Source organism: Pimephales promelas, chromosome 22, assembly GCF_988280905.1.
Source record: "Pimephales promelas chromosome 22, fPimPro1.hap1.1, whole genome shotgun sequence".
Taxonomy (NCBI): Eukaryota; Metazoa; Chordata; class Actinopteri; order Cypriniformes; family Leuciscidae; genus Pimephales; species Pimephales promelas.
In genome coordinates, this window is record NC_142790.1 from 25,955,836 (window position 1) to 25,978,118 (window position 22,283).

General features: G+C 36.5%; 1 protein-coding gene across 1 annotated transcript; it reads right to left on the reverse strand.

Moving 5' to 3' along the window:
- Positions 1-851: 851 nt before the first annotated feature.
- On the reverse strand, positions 852-21,124 carry tmeff1b (transmembrane protein with EGF-like and two follistatin-like domains 1b). Its single transcript, XM_039684901.2, has 10 exons — positions 20,444-21,124; positions 9,026-9,135; positions 7,580-7,709; positions 6,306-6,332; positions 4,897-4,996; positions 4,027-4,175; positions 3,816-3,872; positions 2,532-2,652; positions 2,260-2,421; positions 852-1,642 (listed from the first exon to the last, which is right to left on the reverse strand). The coding sequence occupies exons 1-10, from the start codon at positions 20,595-20,597 to the stop codon at positions 1,567-1,569; spliced, it is 1,086 nt and encodes a 361-aa protein (XP_039540835.2). The 5' UTR covers positions 20,598-21,124; the 3' UTR covers positions 852-1,566.
- Positions 21,125-22,283: the final 1,159 nt, after the last annotated feature.

The following is a 22,283-nucleotide window of genomic DNA, read 5'->3' on the forward strand; positions in this document are numbered from 1 at the left end:
ATGGAGATGAGTTACCTCAAAGAAAAACGAATGATACAGTCAAAGAATAGCACAAACAATACATTCTACCAACAATAGACAATTGATTGTCTTACTTTTGGGCAAAAGGTTCCAGCTTTGCAATGAACAAATTTGAGAAACTTCACAACTCCACTCACAGGGTGCAGTTTGCTTACAACCAAATCCACAATGCTTTAAGTTCGGGCTCAAGCATGACTTGACTGCCATGTTGCAACCTGGGGAAGATGATCCACCTCAAGATGGGACTGCACAAACTTGTGAAATGATGCCACCAGCTGCAGTCTATTCTTAAACCCTGGGCCGCCTAGAATTACTCACTCATGTCGTAGCTGACCATGGCGTGCTTAATTCTCCTTAGTGTAAAAACTTTCTTACATACAAAATTTCATGTGAGCAAAGAGTCAAACTTTTGCGATCAGATCAAGCTGATCTGTTAATTTAATAATTCGATAACCCAAGATGTCACTCTTAAAGGGATAGTTCACCCAAAAATAATTTACTCATGTTGATCTGAACCGGTATGACTTACTGTCATCCGTTGGACACGTTTTTTTTTTTGTCCATATAAATATTTTCAAGTTCCACATTAGAACTTAAGTCGCTACAGTTTTGGAACCACATGAAATTATTAAATGATTTTGGGCGGACTATCCCTTTAAGACATTTTGATGCTAATGATTTTAACTGGTCAAATTACATGAAATGCATTCCTATAATTAGATTACTCTGAGAGATCGTATTACTTAGGACAAGCCACATCCGAATGACTCAAGGTTTACCAACGAACTTTACACTGTGTGTAAGTGTACAGGCAATAAAAATATCTGTAAGACTGAGAATTAAATTTTATTAAATCTACAGCACTGGACACAGTTTCACAGGTCATGCGATATGCAGTTCATAGAATTAAATTAATGTCAATAATGTCCATTTCAACATTAACAACACCGATAACATTAGAACATAAAAACTACAAACATTTCAACATTGATAAGATTAGCTAGTCAAACACATTGCATTTCATTCTCTGGAATTCCCTTCAAAAGAAACTGTAAACGTCATCACTTCGTCGGCGTACTTGTTCATGTCCAATTAAATTTGGTGTTCAGCTATGTTCCATTCGAGAAAATAAAAATCAAATCAAAGAGGGCAGTTAAAGACGGTTAATATTTTCAGTAAAGAGAAGAACATTCCATGAAAATTGACGACGTCTGTTTTTGTGGTACAGTTTGTGTGCCGAGAGTTACATCTAACAATACGTAAAATAAAAATAAAACTGGCACCACAACTTAAAGGAAAAAAAAATCAAAAACTCGACAAAAAAGAGCTGGCTTTTATCATTCATTTGACAGTGTTTGCCACTGACATTAAGTACCTAAAATGTCCTGAAAAGAAAAAAATAATAAGGCACCATCCAAGAAAATAATGAAATGAAATAAAAAAATAACCTTATTGTCCAGAGTTAAGAAATCACAAAACAAAAAAGCACATTAAAACTGTAATCCACTTGGTACAAAAAGTATAAAAAAATAAAATAAAAACAAGCTACATCATCCTCGAAGCGGTGTTTGATGAAAAGTTCTGCTTTTGCCGTCTTCCACGATTATTCTTAGGACATTTCCTGTAAAATACAAAATTATATTATGATTAATGCTGTCAAACGATTAAAATATTTAATTGCGATTAATCGCATTAATGTCATATTTAACTCACGATTAATCGCACATTTTTATCTTTTTTAAACTTTCTTGATTTCTTTTTGTTCCATTCTTTTTTCTCATTTTAATCCTCTTATCAACGTGGAAAAGTGGATCAGCTTGCTTTGAGCAAATGTTTTTTTTTTTATTGAAAACAACATTGGCATATACTGCCTGTTGTTTTGTTCCCGGTCTAGCTAGATCCACTTGCGCTTTCAAAACATTGCGCGGCCCATTTCATAGCGCAGTGCATGCTGCGTCCTGTTGCCAAAGCTTGTGGAAAACACTACAAAGTTAGCTAGGCCAAAAAGACTGTTAATCGCGCGATAAAAAATTAACGCCGTTAAAATGGGTTTGCGTTAACGCCTTTAATAACGCGTTTAACTTATAGCCCTAATTACGATATGAGCATTATTTGGGGTAAATCGAACTCTCAATATTAAGTAAGTGCGTTAATGCATGCTTTTGGAAGATGTGAAAATTTCCATTTTTCTCTACCAAATGCTATTGTAGCCCCTTGTTAGTTTCTTCCAGCACTCACCTGGTAATACACATGACCACTGCCACAATAATGGCGATCTGCACGGCTCCAATGATAGCAGCTATAAGCACATAATGAAGTTTCTGGCCACTGGGTACCACATACAGGATGTTAAAGTCGGCGATCTCCTCACACTGTGTCCCCGTGTAACCCGAATCACACCTGTGGAAATAAAAGAAACCATCGGAAACTCGTTTTCCAACAAATGTCTTTTTTAATGAACACCTGAAAGGATGAACACAGTTCTGTGCACCCAAACACCAGACGCTCACCGGCAGGAGGCGATGCCGTAATTAAATTCACACTGGCCATGGACGCAGAAGTTGGCGTAGTCATCTGTGCAGGGAACGGGCATCCAGCCGTATCCTTTCCCATCACCGGCTTTAGCTGGGTCTAAAATAGAACGATCTACTTTTACCTCTCTATTTCTGAAAGTATCACATTTAACTCCCAGATTTAGCTTTGTTTAAACTCAGTTATACAGAACTATACTGTATAGCTGAGCAGTGCAATTTATGAAGGGTATGTGACATTTTACTTCACAGCACAGTTAAAAAGCTACATTACAAACAGCCATGATTCTAGATTAAAGGCAACACAATGCATTTGACAGCACAAGTCCAAAAATGCCCAGTAAGTGAGTTTTTAATAAGGGAATTTTGATAAACTGAACTGACTTAAAATATGTTGACTACATATATGTTGACTGATCGTTTTTGGTCGATATTATATTACTTATTGGGAACAGCTCACAGGTATAACATTTAAAGGTTTGGTGTCAGTATGCTTTTTGACACATTAATTTGATCAAAAGTGACATTAAAAACATTAAAATGATACAAAAAATAAATAAATGCTGTTCTTGGGAACTTTCTATTCATCAAAGAATCCTGAAAAAGGCTCCTGAAATGAAGCAGCACAACTGTTTCAACATAGATAATGATTAGAAATCTGTTTTCAACATAAGAAATGCAGAAAATCCGCATATTAGAATGATTTCTGAAGGATCATGTGAAACTGAAGACTGGAGTAATGATGCTGTAAATTCAGCTTTGATCACAGGAATAAATAACATTTTAAGACATTTTTCAAACAGAAAAAAGTTATTTAAAATGGTAACAATGTTTCAATAGTGTTACTGTATTTCTCAATACAAAATAAATGCAGCCTTGATGAGCATAAGACACTTTTTAAAAAATATACTATAATACCCATCCAAGCATGTCATATAGAGACACATTTCACTATACAATCAGTACAAAATGGATAAAGAATTAAAAAAAATATATATATTCAAGATTTGTTATCACAACATTTTTTCTTTTGTCAAATCAACTTAAATAATTTATTTAGTTCAGATAACTTATTATTTTGAGTTTCTGATGATTAAATCAATCTCCTTCATTGTATTAACTCTCTTTTTCCAGTTCAATCAACTTAAAATTTTAAGGCAACCAGGTTACTTCATTTTTTAAGTTGAACCAACAATGTTTTTTTACAGTCTCCATAATGAAATATAAAGTCAAATTAGAGATGAAGATTAGACATGCACTGACCAGTAAATTCTGGCTTGTAGGGAAGTCCAGCTTCAGTTTTCTTAGCTTTGTCTTTATCCGAGTGATGAAAAAACAAACACGGATTGGCTCTGGTAGACAAACTAGCATTCAAAACTTCACATAAAGCAATTAAAGGAACTATGGATAAAATAGTGAGTAATCTGAGACTGTTTGTCTTAATGTATAAGCTGCAGTGCTGTTACTATCTGACCTGGGCATCTCCCTAAATGTTTCACATCGATCTGTTCCTGCTTCATACAGGACGCCTCTCGCACCAGGCAGGGGTTGTGGTAGGAGTTTCCGTCCGTGCCGCACACTGGATTCTCGTTGTGTCCACTGCAGTCGATTTTACACGAACAGCTGCAACAACAGGCCGATTTAAATGCAGTGAGTCTCATTCGTGCTGTGAATTATTCAAAGGCATAAACAAACATTTTGCTGGAACAAAAAGCTCTTCACATAGTAACAAATGCTTTTGATAAAGCACTGAATGTCATTTCTCAGGGTTATTTTCATTTACTAAGACCATTAAAACCATTTTCATCACCATTTTCAACAGGGAACAAATGTGTGCTCTTTTGATCAGTTGTAAATCTCACACACTGAAACACGCTTCTGTGTGTCCTGTCGTCTCCCCCTGCTGGTTCATGAACTGTACACTGATTAGGGTTTAAGAGCTGACACAGGGATATGTTTCCCTGGGCTCCCTGGATCTCGTGTGGCTCCTGGAGTTAGTCCACAGTGTTCATTAGCGCTTGGCATGAAAATGCAAAAAGTAAAACGAACCAGGCAGAAAAAAAACGTTTGATACAAAAAAAGTTTTGCAATGTCCAAGTGTCTCATGGGAGTAATGTTATTTCCTCGGCTTTGATAGAGCTGAATTCTTTCCAATTTCATGCTTTTATATTATACACAATGGCAGTTTCCAATATTGAAAAAAAAAAAAAACTTCATACATTAATTACTTTAAGAGCTGGCATGAAGTAGAACAGGACTCTTTAATTAGCAACTCCTGGCTACTCTGCTAAAAGTGTCCAGACAACATAAGCAGAAATCATAGAGAAATGAACGCAGCACGTACGAGTCCTCGTCCTCGGCGTCTTCGTCACATTCTGCGCCGTACTTGCAGTTACTGCATTTTGTGACTTTCTTGCCCGAATCTGTTCCTGATCCCTCATATTCTGGAAGAATAAGAACACAAACTAAATTACAATTATAAAAATAAATAAATAAATAACTTTACATTATTAAAGATATAACTGCTTTTTAACCGTTTCCCCCCCTATTTGTCCCTCACAGCAGAATTAGTATCATCAACTAAAACTATCAAAAACATTTCTGTGAAATAAAATATAAATATTACTTGAAAAACTTAAAGTAAATGAAAATTAGAAATGGCAATAAACTGAAATAATTTGAATCACTACAATTAAACTAAAACTATTACTTAAATACAAATATATTAATCTAAAATAACCTAATTATCAATATTAAAAAATAAATAAAATGAAAAAAAAAGCACTTAACAAAATGACAAAAAAATAAAATTAACATGAAAGCAATATATATATATATATATATATATATATATATACGAAGCTAATTCAATTATTTTTTCATCATATTTGGCTGACTCTTTGATAAACAGCACTTTTGATTACTTGAAATCTTTAAAAAAAAACTTGAAAATATGAAAGACGCATTTGGAAACTGTTGTAATATGCTATGCATGATGAAAATTTCATGATTGTAAAAAGTTATAGAAATTTTTGTTAAAGAAAATAACAAATTGCACAACTAAAGTAATTTTTTTAACATGAAGAAATTAAAACTAATTATATATTTACTTTATATTTATATACAATTATATTTTATTGGTTTATATATGATATATGATTAAATATGATTATATAATATATTATTATCAAAAACTGATTTTTTTAAATATTCAAATATACATAAAAATGTTCACATACATAAAAGTCTGTAGGGGACAAGCTCAAATAGAGAACTTGTGGCAACTGAAAATGAGGAACACGTAATTATAATCTACACTTTAAAGAAGACTGATTGTCTTTTTAAAGTAAAAGAATGATTAAAAATACTCAGCGGCATAACATGCATTTCAGAAGTGGCCACTGAGCGAGAACACACTCAACAGCACTTAGAGTTGCGTTCCTGCAGCGGTCTGTAATTTGCAGTAATGACAGCTCAAGAGCGGCCCGAACACACAAGCCTTCATCTTTAAACCGAGCACAGCGCGGGGTCACTCTTTTATCACACAACTTCAGCATGAGGAGGATAAAAATAACCTCAGATGCCATGTTTTGGCTGATCTACAGAGCTCTCGAGTGCGGACCCGTTTCTGCCGTCATTTGAAATCTGGAGGTCAAAATCCTAGAAATCACCAGGTTTCGATTTTCTTGATATTACTGTGGCTGCTTTTGTGGTCAAAATAAAATAAAAAAATATTAAGAAAAGAAAACAAACCTCCATCTCCAGATCCTGAGCTGCTATCTGGAACAAAACAAAAAAAACAAATACAGAGAACTTATTATAACTATACATCATAAAACATTTGCCAAGTCAAGAGTTCATACAGTGGGAAGCGCAGAATATTATCATGGTCCTTGTACTGTATAATGCATTATTAACATGCATATCAAATTATTATGAGCCATGCCATCTAATTTGTGGATGAAAAGAAATCATGAGATTAATTTTAGCTAAAAATAAAGGCTGTCATGTATCAAATCACACAGCTCATTAGAGTCTGTAATATAAGCCTCTTCATATAAACATGGTGCTAAAATAGAATTTCTGTTCATTTGGACTTCTGTATATCTATTGTCCCTTGAAGGCAACTTTGACACCAGTGGCCCGTCAGAGGTCCTCCAAAATAAAAACATATCAAATGAACTTTCAAATCTTGATCATTTGCATCACAATCATATTTGCATTTACAATCAAATATATAAACATTTCATTTTGTAAATTAATAGTATAGAATAAATTAGTATGTCATTGAAGATGACAGAAATGTAGCATGTTTCCACCACGAAATAAAACAATGTAAAAGATCATTTCAAAATTGGTCTTATTGGAAACAACTCACAGGTATACATTTAATAGTTTGGGGTCAGTATGTTTTTGTTCAGAAAGGACACATTAAATTGATCAAAAGTGACAGTAAAGACTTTTTTCTCACAATTACAAGTTTATATCTTGCAATTCTAACTTTTCTCTCTGAATTGCGAGTTTATATCTGCAAATTGTGAGAAAAAAGTCAGTTTTTTCAGTGATGGAAACAAGCTTCCATAGAAATAGTCCTGAAATTCATAACGTTAGGACCAAAAAAAAGCCCCTCTATGAGTTTCTGTTTTATTATTATTATTCAATTTTATGGGTAAGAGGTAATCAATTCTCAATCGGATTGAGAATTTGCATTAAAACTTAAATATTTGACATAAAAGGATGCATGGAAATGGCAAAGGTTGCTGACATCCCAAATTCTCCTCTATTGAAAAAAAATCGAATTGACATGCAAATGAAACATGTATACAGTATATATATATATATATATATACACTATATAGCTATATAATCCCCTCACAGATCAACACCAATTGTTGCAGCATCTCAAAAAAACAAAGCAAAAAGCTTGTGACTTGTGCTGGACTAAAATGAGCAGTCAGTGTAATGTGAACTAAGGCAGAAGATGTCAGGTTTCCTTTCAGGAAGTGGAGGAGACAGTATAGACTCACCAGGATAGCAGGGGCCCTCAGAGGCCAGAGAGATGGGTCTCTGCTGGGTACAGGCTGCTTGTTTCAGATAGCACTCGTTCTGATAGGTGTCTCCGTTTGTACCGCACACGGGGACGTAGCTCTTAGAGCACTGCGGCAAAAACACCACACAAGAGAGGCTTCTCAGATACAACAAGAGCCGGATGCAGTATTGAGTTGAGTTGAGCCACTTCTGACGGGATTTTTCTCATTAATATGCTTTAGATGGCTCAATGATCAATGAGGGGGACAGGAATGCAGGTAAATGTTAAACCATCGATTCAGCCTTTTAATTTGAAGAACAATCACATAAAAAATTCTCAAATGTTCAACGATTTTTCTCAGAGGAACAGAAGCCATTAAACCAGCAATAAGTCCATAATAGGAGAGCGATGACTATAATCATAAAAGTAAAAAAATATATATTTCAATTTATCTCTAAAGACCTGTTCACAGCAAGGACAATAACTATAATGATAGAGAGATATAGGGCGTTTTCACACCTGAGAGTTTTACACCAAAGTAGAGCCCGACCGATAAAGGATTTTGAAGGCCGATACAGATACAAATATTTTTGGGTTTTAAAATCCGGTATTCCGATATATCGGCCGATATTTTATTTATTTTTATTTTATTTTTTTAAACTGGACCGTCACAAACTGATAGTCACAAATTTTGTCATGCTTATATTGAGTTAAGAGAACTGATGTAGATGTTCTTTTATTTGTTATTCAAGCAATGTATGTCTAGTGACTAACTCAACGAGTGTTGCCAACAGAAACGGTGTAGAGTGGCCTCTGGTGGACAAACTATAGAACTCCAACACTCATGATATGCTTCAAGCGTGTGTTTCGTCTGTTTTTATTTTATTTTTGAAATATTAATTTATCGGCCATTATAACTGCCGATACCGATAGTTTGGAAAATGCCTAATATCGGTCTGCCAATATACCGGTCTGGCTCTACACCAAACTTCACGTTTTGATACATTTTATACTTTTATAAAGATTTGGTTTGGTTTCCAAAGTGTTGGGCTGGTAGTCAATGTCCTTATTTGTCAGTTCCGCTGCAAATACTGTGACGTAATTGTTCAAAAAATGTCATAGAGAACAGAAAAATCTGAACAGATTGCAAAATGTGACCAAAACAGAATATAAAGATATAAACGAAGCACCTGAAGAGAATAATTTCTTCTTAAACATCTTTTCTGTACTTATAAACACTCCAAATATAAAACAAAATGCATTTAAGGGCTAAAAAAGTGGATTTAGCATGATATGTCCCGTTTAAATCTGCAAACGACAAAATTTTAGATATGGTTTCTGAGCAAAGGCTTCATATGCGATTATTCCAATCACAATTTAGAATCGGAACGTTTTCATAATAACAAAAAACAAAGTAAAAAATAAAAGAAGTTAAAAACCGCACCTGAAACTGGCATACGCATTTGATGTCAGCGCCATTGTTTTGGCAGATCCCGTTGTAACGACATGTAGTGGCGTCGCATACACGCAGGTCGCTCTTCTTCTCAGACAAATCTGAAGAGACACAACAAACGCTGATTAAACACCACACGCTGACAAACCTGTTTTTGCAAGGGATAAAAACATTTTACTAGTAGACAGGCTTGTTTCTTGTCAACCTTCTCATAGAGCAAAAAGCTGCACTTTTACATTCAGCGACAATGCGTGATTGTCACATTAAATGCAGTTCAGGAAGGAATTTTAATGCTAAACAAAAAGTGTACCACTAACCTATTCTGTCTTATACTTAAAGAAAGAAAAAGAAAAGATAAACATATTTTACTTTTCTTTGATTATGTTTTATCTCGCCTAGTCAGGACTGGACTGTTTTCACCACAGAATAAAAAATAAAAAGGCAATGGCAACATTTTCTCTCACAATTCTGCATTTTATTCTCGCAAACGTGTTTATAAGTGGGAAATATAAAGTTGAAATTGCTAGACGGAATTGAGCGATATACACTAGACTTTAAGCAAAAAAGTCTGGATTGCGAGTTAAAAAGTAGCAAACCTTTTTTATTGCGAGTTTATATCTCACAATTCTGACTTTATGTCTTGCAATTGCGAGTTTATAAGTCACAATTCTGAAATTGTTCTCCAAATTGAGAGTTATAAAGTCCAAATTATGGGATTAGGGCTGTCAAACCATTAATTATGATTAATCGCATCCAAAATAAAGGTTTGTGTTTACATAATATATGTGGGTGTATTGTGTATAATTATTTTGTGTGTATATATATATATATATACAGTATATAAATACACACAGATGCATGTATATTTATGAAAAAAATATTATTTATAAATAAAATATTTAAATATAAATTACATATATATAAATCAATGTACAGTATATACATGAAAATATTTCTTAAATGTGTGTGTATTTATATTTATAAAATAATTATACACAGTGCACCCACATATATTACATAAACAAAAACTTTTATTTTCACGATTATTAATCGCGATTAATCGTTTGACAGCCCTATATGGGAAATAAACTTAAAAAAAAAGTCAGATTTTCATTTTTTATTCCATGGCGGAAACAAGCTTCCATAGAACTCAGATGGCTAACAAATGTCTGTTTAATGAGTCTGAATGTGGTTATACCATGTTAATGAGGGTCTATATGAATGTTCCTCCACATACCATAAACCTTCCATAATGGGACCAGGAAGTTAATTTATAGTTCTCGCCCAGGATCAGCTTCATCCACCCATTATAAAAGCTGTGAAACATACTGATCTGAAATCAGACTGCAGGAAGAAAGCAGCTGTAAAAAGCATGTGTCCAACAGCTGTCAACTGTCATTCATATTTGAGACCACTAGCTGCAAGTATGAAGCCTATTAACAGAAATTAGGAAAGGCCCGATCCTCCATCTGACACACAGCTGGGAAAGACAAAACCTTTGAGACCGGGATAAAGAAACCGTGTGAGTTTCTTTCTTCTGTGGAACATAAAAGGATATATTTTTTTGAAGAATGCCTCAGACAGTGTTAGTCTACACAATGAAAGTCAATAAGCTCCAGGGTTGTTTTGGACAACATTGAATTTCATTATTTAGCCACAAACTTCAAAAATGTCTACTTTTGAGCTCCACAGAAAAAAGAAAGTCATTCCGGTTTGGAACAAAATATTATCACTAAACCTGGACAACCGAAGCACCTACCTTAACACTATATCAAAATATATTCAGTTTTTTGAAAAAAATGGTTATAGTTATAGATGTGACACCCAGTTTGTATTAGGAGTTGCAAATATTAGACTTCGAATGGATGTTCAGAATCTTTTCATTTTACTTCATTCTTAGTTTTAAAACAGCTCTATAAAAACAAAGCTCTTCAAAGCAAGCTAGATTGCCCATAATGATAATCCCACATATGACTGAAGATTTCATTTAAATTAAGAGCAAAGCATCCCAAAGCAGGTCGTTGGCCATGCAAATGAAGGGCACTGGGCAGCCGTAGCCCTTGTGTAAATTCAGGCAGATGAGACGAGGCGTAAGACAGCCCGTTAACGAGGAGCACACACTTAAAGCCACTACACACGCTTGCTGGCATGCGGCCGAGCCGCGCATGCATTTGGAAAATGGCACTAATGCTGCAGCCACAGAAACCCAGCCAAGTGGTTTTGGAGAGAGAGGAAGTTTTCCAGATAAAACCAACGCACAGACTTTAGACAAGTGAAGTTTGGAGGAGCAGCTTGAGAAGTTAATTAATAAGCCTGTTTAAATCAGACGAGAGGTTAATCTGTGGAAGTGTTAAAGTGTTGTGATAAATGATGTGTTGGTCTGGCACCTGTGGGAACAGAGCGAGTGCTAATAAATTCACTGTCAAAGTGACCTGGATTTCACAGCTTGAGTACAGTAACGCCTTTACAGTAATAAACGTAAAAGTGATCATAGTAATGAAAGTTTCGCAAGAAATATGATAATACTTTAATATATGCCATGGTAAGGAATGATCTTGGCAGACTAGATCTGCTACTCATGCTGACTATTGAGTGAAGGCTACTGCCGAAACATGCACACGCAAGGAAAGTAGAGAGAAAGCCCTAGGAGATCTAGGCAGGTGGTGCTGGGGAGGGAGAAGGGATAGGGAAAATCCCATGGAGCGCTACACTAAGCTGAGCGGGTTCGGGACAGAAATAACTAACACATTCTCATCCTATGGCGCCATATAGTGACGCTTTTGACATTTTGTCTCAATCCAAAGCACATGGCACCTTTTAGCGTCAATATAACATGCTTCGGTCATGGGTAGGTTTAGTTCTGAAGAAGGCCCATACCTGTGTCTCATATTGACGCTAAAGGGTGCCATGTGCGTTGGATGTAGACGAAATGTCAAAAGTGTCAGTATATGGCGCCTCGGGATGAGAGCGGGCTGAAATAACTAGGTTACGTAGATAGAACAGATCGATTGGCCAAAGTGGTTGGCTTCAAGATGAAGCTTTTTTTTTTGGTTATTTCATTGTAAATTTACCAGAAAAAAATAAACAAATCAAATCTCGAGACTTTCATGACTGAATTATGTATTTATCGTATTTACACAATACTCCATTGTGCAAAGATTGCCATGCTTTTATCATTCATGTCCAAAAAAACACCTTGATACTTTGTAAAACATACAAACAAACACCTTATTACAACATTTCCATTGAATGCGTCCACAAAACATGGTACCATAATACCATATACCATAATAACATGGCTTTAGAATAGTAATTGTCTGTAAAATAAATTAAAAATGTTGATGAATCTAAGGATATCTTGGTAACACTTTACAATTATGTTCCATTTGTTAACATTACATTACATGAACTAACAATGAAACATATTTAAAAAGCATTTATTTATCTTAGTTAATGACAACATCAAAAGTTGTAACTGTAATATTTAATGGACCTGAGACAACATGAACTAACAAAGACCAGTCATATTTTTATTAACTAACATCAAGAAAGATTAATATTTAATGTAACAAATGTTTTGCTTGTTGTTAGTTAATATTAAGTAATGTATTAACTAACTTTAACTTAAGGGTAACTTATGGCAAAGTGTAGCCTAATAACTAGAGTTGGGTATCATTTGAAATTTTTTTTTTTTGATTAATTAATGTCAATTTTAAACTTTATTAAAAACAACCAAACAGTAAAAAATATGAACAAATAAACAAATTACAAAGCAATACACAAATACATTTGAAAAAGTCAGGTAAACAATTTGTCAATGCCGACAGATTTTCCCTAATCATATGTTCCATTTTTTCCCACTTTAAGTTCATATATAAGGTTGTTATGAAAAATGCTATAATAATCTGCTGTGTTTTAGTTCGGTTTGCCAAAATGCACTACACTTTGCAATTTACTATTCACTATTAATGCTAGTCTATTTCACCAATACAAAAGTCGCTGAGATGCACAAATGACAAATACACCAACTGATAAGGCCTAACCTTCACAACAAACCTCATTCAGCTAGTTCCTTAATGGGACATTCCTTAAACGTCCCTCGTCTGAACTGACCCAGTTCCAAGTGTACATCCCTAAACAAATACAATGCATAGTGTGTGTGGGGCAGAGGGGAGACCCAGATCTCACACTGCGCAAAGATAATCAGAGCAGCCACAGGAATCAATGCCATTTGAAAGATACGGACATCAGTCCATTGCCTGAAGCCGAACAGCTCATCCGCTCAAGACCAGTCGATACTCATCTCCTCAATGGGTCAATAGACCCTGCAAAGTGTCCCTTATTAAAAAGGAGGAAGCTGTGACGTTAAATCTTAACTTTAGACCCTCTTTCTCATCTAAAGGAGGAATATTTAACTGAATCCTATCCTAGTAGAAGTTCAAAACATTTCATTGTGGAGAAGAGTGGAGCATTTTGTTTAGCTGTCGACTGATTTCATTCTTTCCTACTGCTTTGGTTGAATTAACATGTAAATCTTAGCATTTAAAGATGCTAATATGTGCTACTGCTAGCATATAGCTAGCTCTAGTCTATCAATTTAATTACGTGTCACTAAAATACATGAAATATTAATGGATGAATGAATATAAAAAATACCTGAATCATGTCAGGAAGCCTTTAAAAATTCACGTTGAGACTACTTAAATTGGGTCGCTTAAAATTACTTAATTCCATGATGTTGAAGTTACATGAGCAAATTATGTTTGTTTAACGTAACCGAGTTATGTGGAACCTGTTGACAAAAAAAATTTAATTAAAACCAACATGTAAATATGAGTCCAAGGCTACATAAACATTTCCGATTTATTGCTCAGATCCGATTGCAGTGTGAACAGAGCATCGTCCTTAATTGTAATGTAGCACGCGATCATGCGGAAGTAAACACGGAGGGCGATGTTTATTTATATCGTGATCTACCGCCGAAGCCAGCAAATGTATGCGCAGGTAAAATAGAAAAACAAAGACGAGAGCAGAGTTTTTAAACACTTATGATATGAGCCCTCGTGTTTTGCTTGTATAGAGCGGTCACTGTAATACTTTTAGTTCTGCCACATCATTGTCCTTCACTGACTACCTTTAGCAACTGTCTTGATAACTTCAGGAATGTAAAATATACGCAGAATTGTGACGAATGTTGATTTAGTGACATAAAAGTTGCATGAATTCCGATATGACTGTTTAAACTGGGGTCGCATTGCAAAAAATCCGCCCTGTATCTGATTTAAGACCACATATGGATGTGGCCCAAATCAGAATTGAAAAGATCGGATCCCATGTGGTTTGTGCCGTTCACATTGTCAAGACAAAAACCTATCTGAGTCACATATGAGCAGAGAAATTGGATTTGGGCCACATTTACCTGCAGTCTGAAGGGAGCTTTGCTGCTCTAGCCATGCTATGCAAATGCACCTTTAATGACCAGCAACATAAACCAGCATATACCAGTATGGAAATTCAAGTGTGTCCTTTCAGCTGTGAGTCCAGCAGAGTGAAAACACACCCAGCATAAGAGCACAGCATGTACACAATAGGGAAGATCAACATAGAATCATAGGGTTTATATACACACTACTGTAACAAAAAAGAAAAATGATTCACAAAACTACACATTATCAACAGTTTCTTCTTACTGACACACGATTATAACTAGATACTCAAGTTCGGCTTAAACTTGCTTTAAGAAGAATAAAGTAACCCTATCTCTCGGAGTGTGTGTGCTCCGGGCTGTGCTTTAATTGTAAAACTGTAAACTGCTGTGAGGGTCGAGAGCATTATACGGGTTTTCTCCATTCTGTAGTGTCTCTTTGCCTCCGGCATATTAGGGCCACACACACACGCACAAAAAGACAATACATGTATTAAGAAGGGGAGAAAGGGACATGCAATGAAGAAATAGGTGGGTGATGGGTATAGCTAAAGGATAGAGACACTTCAAGTACTTCAAAGAAGTCAAATATATATCATGACTAAGAATGCATTGCTTGAGAGTTGAGGCAAACATCCTAAAAAGAGAGTGGATAACTAGAGCTTCTTGCTGTTAATGACTAGTACAACCAGAATCCACTGCAGTCGAACTGTACTGTTATAATTAGTTTGAGTTCTTTGAGATCAAACAAGCCGTGATACAGATCTCTTGTCTAAGGCTGTGAGATCAAAGAATCAAAGGTATGATGAAGCCATCAGCCGTTACTGTTAAGGAGTGCAACATTCGTGCGGTCTAGTGGTTAGAAACCACCGCGGCTTTGATCTGAACATTCATTTAGTTTGATAAACTCAATTTTGCAGTCAATTACCTACAGGGAAAGATCTTTAAAATATCACTGCAACCAACAAGTTATAGTATTGCGGTAAAGACTACCAAACTAGCATATTTAGAGGAACCAGTTCTTCATTGAGATCTTCTGAAGTAGATTTAGTCTTGAGTGTAACCATCAAAGTGATGGTGTAACTACAGACGAAGAAGGAAACAAAGGACTACCAGCATGGTCAATTTGGCATGTCTTTGGGTGGGAGTAATTGTGGTTTATGTGGGCTGGGCCTCTTTGAAGGCACCATCTGTGACGGGCTTCCTTAAAATAATTGCTTCTTAATTATACGCCAGTGTGGAACTGACAGAATCCACAAGCGTGACATCAGAGTTAAACATTTCAGGACCAAAACACACCTTGATGGAATGACGGAAAACACTAAATACACAGCGAAGTACCGAAAATATGTTTGATGAGCTCATGTTTTTAAAATGTTCTTTTCCATCCCAGTTTAATATACAAAGACAAATCTCAGTAGCTGATCTTAGCTGACATCCTACAATCCCCAAATAGCAACACTAGCTCAAGCAATGGTGTGATTTTGAAGGCGGGGTATCTGTCAGTTGATGTTCTACTAAGCATAGCACAATATTTCAGTATCTAAAACAAGGAATTTCTAATCCCAATCTCAGTTTAATATACAAAGACAAATCATTAGTTCACAATTTTAAAACATTTGTTAAAGCATTCGGACCAGACCCACATAGCAACACTGGCTCAACCAATGGTGTGGGTTTGAAGGCGGGGCTATCTGTATGTCTGACCAATGGCAGAGTTCGAATGCCAGTGTTTGGGGAACCTGATTGAACACAATCTTTCTTTCTGTGACTCCAGTGGTGCCGAAATGACACATTAAACTTTTAAACCAGCTGAACAATAGAAAAAAAAAATTATGTGTATTAACTACGAATTCGAATAAACATAGCAGAATATTCAGTTTCTAAAACAGAAGCAACCAATGACTTTCTAATCCCAATTCCAGCCAAATAAACACAAACCAATGGGCTTTATGCCCAGCTGCACTACTTCCTGAACTTCAGCCAGCTCCTTGTTTCCTGTCTGCCATTATTGGCCAAATTGATTAATTCAGGTGTACCTGACCTCAGTAGTCATGGCAACAATAATCAGACACACCTGAATTAATCAATTTGGCCAATAATGGCAGACAGGAAACAAGGAGCTGGCTTAAGTTCAGGAAGTAGTGCAGCTGGGCATAAAGCCCATTAGTTAACATTTTTAAAACATTTGTTAAAGCATTCCGACCAACCCCACATAGCAACACTGGCTCAACCAATGGTGAGCTTGAAGGCGGGGCTATCCGTTTGTCTGACCAAATTGCAGAAGGGGAGTGTTTGGGAACCTGATTGAACACAATTATTTCTGTGACTCAAGTGATGCAGAAATTCCACATTTTGCATTTAAACCAGCTAAACAATTAAAAAAAAATGCATCTGGTATAAATACAAATTTCCGGCTTAAATTCTAATAAACACAGCACATTATTCAGTATCTAAAACAGAAGCAGCCAATGACTTTCTAATCCCAATTCCAGCCAAATAAAGACAAACCAATTAGTTAACATTTTTAAAACATTTGTTAAAGCATTTCAACCAACCCCACATAGCAACACTGGCTCAACCAATGGTGAGCTTGAAGGCGGGGCTATCCGTTTGTCTGACCAACTTGCAGAAGGGGAGTGTTTGGGAAACCTGATTGAACACAATTATTTCTGCGACTAATTGAAATGCCACATTTCGCCTTTAAACCAGCTAAACAAATGATGTTTTATTAACAAAGTTCGGGAGGAGCATGTTCAGTTAATTTACACAAGTGGAGTGCACTCAGCAATCAATGACAAAAGGTGTATATAGATTCAGCAATCTCACCTCATTTCATCAATAGTTTAGCAGCATCACTTCTCCACACTTCCAGTCCTAAACACTTACACAGGGGGAGTACTCTGGGTTCGAGTTCGGAGCCCTCACCAAATACACATTAGATCTTATCCATTCTTATTGTATGCAAGTGTGAACTCATGAATATAAGAATATTACGTTTAACCGCTAAAATAAAAATGTTCTGCTTAAATTCTACCAAGCATCACAATATTCCGGCATCTAAAGCAGAAGCCACTCAGGATGGGCTTAAAGAGCGTGACAGCATCCAGGGTGAGCATATTGCCTTAAATTGGTTCGCAAGCGCCCGCTGCATCCACACACATGCATTATGCAAAGCTTTGCAATACCGCTTCCCTTCGGTCGACCCCTCGCCCCGTCACGGTGGACTCCATTGATTTCAGACCTATGGGCTATGGGGAAGCTATGTGCATAAAGCATCTCCCTCACACTGGAGTGATTTAGAGGCCGTTTGTCTGTTCAATGGAAAACCATTAAATTGACTGATGACTATAAGAGTTGGGTTTTCATATCCAGCCTTGCTTTAGAACCTCGGCATCCTTGAATACAAAACGCTGGTTGCATGTCAATTGATGTTCTTCTCAGATGTGCGAGCAAAGCGCGTTTCAAGAGCGGTCAGGAAATGGATAGAAGACTACTTAAAGAAATAATTCTATGCAGCTTCAGAGCTATGAGCCAGCATGACGGTCCAGATCAGGCAAAGATGGAGCTCTGATTGATAAGTGCACAGGATGTACTTAACAGTAAATGCCATTTAAAACACATTATCTAATGACATTATCTAAAATTCAAATGGCTTATTCAAAGAACAATAGATTGGATAGAGATTAGATCAGCCTTAATGTGAACAACTAACATTTCAGTTCTCATGTTGAGGTCAGAGATTGTGTTTTCATTTTGGGTCTCAGAATTACAATGGTGTGTGTGCATGTACATCGACACAAATATTATATTTATATATACGGAATAGTTTCTGTTTTGTGTTTTACGTGTGTTTTAATGATCCCGTTCAAACGTATCCGCGAAAAACGATTAAAAACGCTGTATTCGGCTGACAGGCCACTAGTTGGCGATGATGGACAGCCAAAACGAATAAAAAGATCCATTAAAGTTGAAAACTGTGCCGTGTAAAGGCCCCTAAACTATGGCGCTCTAAGCATGAAGTGGTGGGACATAGGTCTGTTACGATCTGAAAGGTTCTTGACCAGAAAAAACAATGATAAATGTGAATAACAAAAAGCAACTGATAATATAATCATACCTGGATTGGATACCAAAATAAATTGCCTTATAAAATTTGAAAGTGATGAGAAAACACTTCTCATGTCAATTAAACTATGCAGTAATTTGGTGCATTAGTCCAGTTAATTACACTTCTGCTGTTAACATATTTGCACGTTTTCCTATTCCCCTCATGTCAGGTCAATAGTGTAACATTTTTTGGGGCTTACGCAGATGATCATATAGTTAATATTTTCACAGAAAATTATATTCTTCATTTGGAGAATGTAAAAATCCAAAACCAGTTGAAAACCACTGCTCTAAATCAGGTAAACCCTTTCATTTGAGGGTAAAAATGGAGTAAAAACAAGAAATAAGAGCAGAGATGCAAGCACAAATATTGATTTACTGAGATCCAGGATCAAATTCCAGTAACATTATCAATACTGAAATCAAAGCTGGGGTTTTAATATGGCAATTTAATGTAGCTTTTGAGGTTTTCAAAATTACCAACTTGCCCTTTAATAAAAGATTCACCATTAATGCAGCGGTCAAAAAATAGGATGTCTAGTGAATTAGTGACACTAAGGAGAGGGGCATCAATAAAGGGGGCTTTTTTTCTGGTTGTGGTCAGTACTATCCAACTGCTGAGGGCAATTCTGATGCCCCTGAGACTCGCTCCATTGTGTTCCTGCCTTTTACAAAACCAGCCCGGCGCTTATGCAGGACGGCCACTGATTAAACCACTGGTGCCTGGAGCTTTGAATCTGAAAACACTGGCGCACAATGGCCGCTATTGTCAGCTGCTTTTCCTTCTATTAATTCTAGGTGACAAAAAGGGTGTCAGGATTTTAAAAAGAAAGACAGCCAGGACAAAAAAAATCCCATCTGGAGAGTTTACATTATATATAATGCCCCAAAAGACAAAGATGAGCATTATGTTAAAAGGTTACATTTTAAACAGCTACTTATTGTGATATTTTGTGCGTAAATGCCATCAGGTGAAAGCATACTACTAGCAGAGTAAACAATTTGTAAAAAAAAAAAAAAAAAAAAGGTCAACAAAGCCTAAATATGTGCATTAATAACCAATTATATCCATACCTGATCCATACCTATACTAACAAACAAGTGTATAAATTAACCTTCAACCTAAAGTCACTAAACGGTGCAATTCAGCTATCATGACAAGTCTTCACTTGGATATGGTTGGAAACATCAATTATCCAATCCAAAAACAATGAACACATGCTTCTTAAGGTCTGGTAGGACATACAAGACAATAAATAAGATCACAACCATGCAAACAGGCCTTGTGCCTGAAAGCCCCCCATCGGTCACCATACGGGACGGTACAAACAGCAGGGCTCACCGTGCCTTCCCAAGCCGCATGGATTAACATGTGGCTTAAAACATTACAATTGGCTTACCATTGCCCATAGAGAAATATCCATACACATAGGCTATAGCTATAAAAAAACAAGCATAATCTCATTTATTAAAACCAGTTTTTCTAGTTTAACATTATTTGTGGTCACCACAGACCCCTGATGAGACTGATGTTATAGGGTGGGGTTCACGCTTTCCTTTATATTGTCTCACCTGATCTGGTGCATCAAAAGATGGATGCCTGCCTTCAGCCCCAGCAAAGTGCAAACCCATTCAAAGAGTTGTTAATATATGCACACAAATCAAAATAGCCCCATGCATCAATTTATTTGACAGGAACACCTCGGTAGTTTCATTTTAGCATCCCTACACTGCCTGCATCTCGTAAGCCTCCAGAGGCCACGCTTGAATCTCCATCTTCAAGATGCACATAGCAAATGTGCAATATCTGCAACAAAGATTCAAAGTGAGCATGCTTTTATTTCCATGCAACCTATTAAACAGTGAATGCTTACCTAAACAGCCTTTTCCTTTGCCGGACACACAGTCAGTGTTCTGCGGGTGGGATGACTGGACGGATCCCAGCGCTGGGCTGATGATGATGGTCAGCAGGCAGAACACAGACAGTTCTGGTCCGGTCCACCTTATCAGCCCGCTGCCCACCGACATGATGTATCTGTGTCTCCTCTTTGACCTGTTAAATAAAGGTGCAGGGGGAACAAAAGAGGAGCAATCTGTGGATGCTGCGGAAAATATTCCAATGTTTCCCTTTTAAAACGTGTTAGTGTCCCAGAAAGGCCGAGTGAGCCTTGTGAGCATCACTCCGGTTAAAAACAGCCTTGCATTTCGATCACAAGCACATTTGCACGGATTCGCTGTTGTGTGTTTGTTGCATGAGCTCGTGCGCGTCTCAATAACAGCTCGCGGATGCCTCTCGTTCCGTCTTTGTGTGCATCTCTCGCGCGTCTGTTTCGCTAGGTGTGAGAAAAGCCGACGCGTATCGCCTGTTTCCGTCCTTTAGAAAGCGTTCGCTTTTTAGTTCTCTCTTCAATCCTTGCGTTTCGGGGCAATATCGCGAGTCTCCTTGCCCAAAATCCCAACAACAAAGGGTCGGCACGGATGGGTTGCAGTCACGTGACTCCTGAACCACCTCCCCCAATTCCCAGAGGAAATGCAGGACCCCTGAAAACCTGGAAGACTACAGTTGGGTCATTAGTAGTATGCAGTTCAGTTCATTTTCATTTGCCAATTATATGTCTCAATCAGTGGTTTGTGGTGGACTGGCTAATATTAATTTATAGTTTAATTTTCAATTTCTTAGTATCATCCCCTAGCCTATTATGATTTTTAATATTTTATTTTAATATTTTTCCTGTTTTCATTTTAATTTGAGCTCAAATTTAGTTAGGCTATATCTTGTTGTGCTTTAGTATTTTTTTTTATTGATTTTGAGCAATGAGCAATGTTGCTTGAAATGAAATATGTTTAAGTTACTTTATTTTATTTCTGCTAATGTTTATTTTATTTCGTTTAAGTACCGAAAGTAATGAAATGGTTTTTTTTTTAAAGCTTTTTTGTTTTAGACAGATAAATAAATAGCCAACAGATTAATGGATTTTTTCCACAGATGCACTAAACATAATCTATACACTAACACTGTGACCTATTATGCTATTTTATGTTGTTTAATGACAGCACTGTTTAAATGCAGTTTGTCGAGTTATAATATACAGGGTCCATTAAAGGATTTAAATACAAACAAAGCACACAGTAATAGACAGTAAAATCCTCATGAAATGTGGTTGGTTTTTAATAACCTTTAACTTATATGTAATTGCAGATGCACCATTACTCAATGCTTTGCTGCAGGGTTACTAATCATAATTCGGTCTGGATGCTCCAGTTGCACTAGTGGTGTCGATATTGATCCTCCTGAGGCCACACAAGTACACTATTGATCTCACAGACAGACATTTAATAGACTGACTTACAAAAACTAGACAATCACTGCCAAACAGCAGTGTGTGAGAGCAGTTTATATTCCTCCAAACTATGCCGAACATTATTCAAGCATTTCAGAGTGTCTTGTTTTTAATCAGCTCAAAACAACATTAAAGTACACTAAATGGCGGAAGTAGGGCCTACATGTGAAGACTGATCACATGACATCTTAACACTAGGATTGAGGACTTGAATTCTGGTTTCTTGTTTAGGTTAAAGATCACATGATGCCTTGACTGGTTGCCAGCAGTGTTTACATTATTAAGAACTTATGTGAAAACAATATAAATGAAATGCCCCATGAAAACGGCATCATCAATGTATCCATAGGCCACGAAACAAACTCTAGTTTTA

What these genes read in the sequence shown, in the direction of transcription:
- tmeff1b (XM_039684901.2), bottom strand. Translation starts at nt 20,597, where the DNA reads ATGTCGGTGGGCAGCGGGCTGATAAGGTGGACCGGACCAGAACTGTCT. An exon ending in TGAGGGCCCCTGCTATCCTG is followed by an intron (nt 6,333 to 7,579) that starts GTGAGTCTATAC and finishes GTTTTGTTCCAG; the next exon opens with ATAGCAGCTCAGGATCTGGA. An exon ending in CTACAAGCCAGAATTTACTG is followed by an intron (nt 2,653 to 3,815) that starts GTCAGTGCATGT and finishes GTTCTATTTTAG; the next exon opens with ACCCAGCTAAAGCCGGTGAT.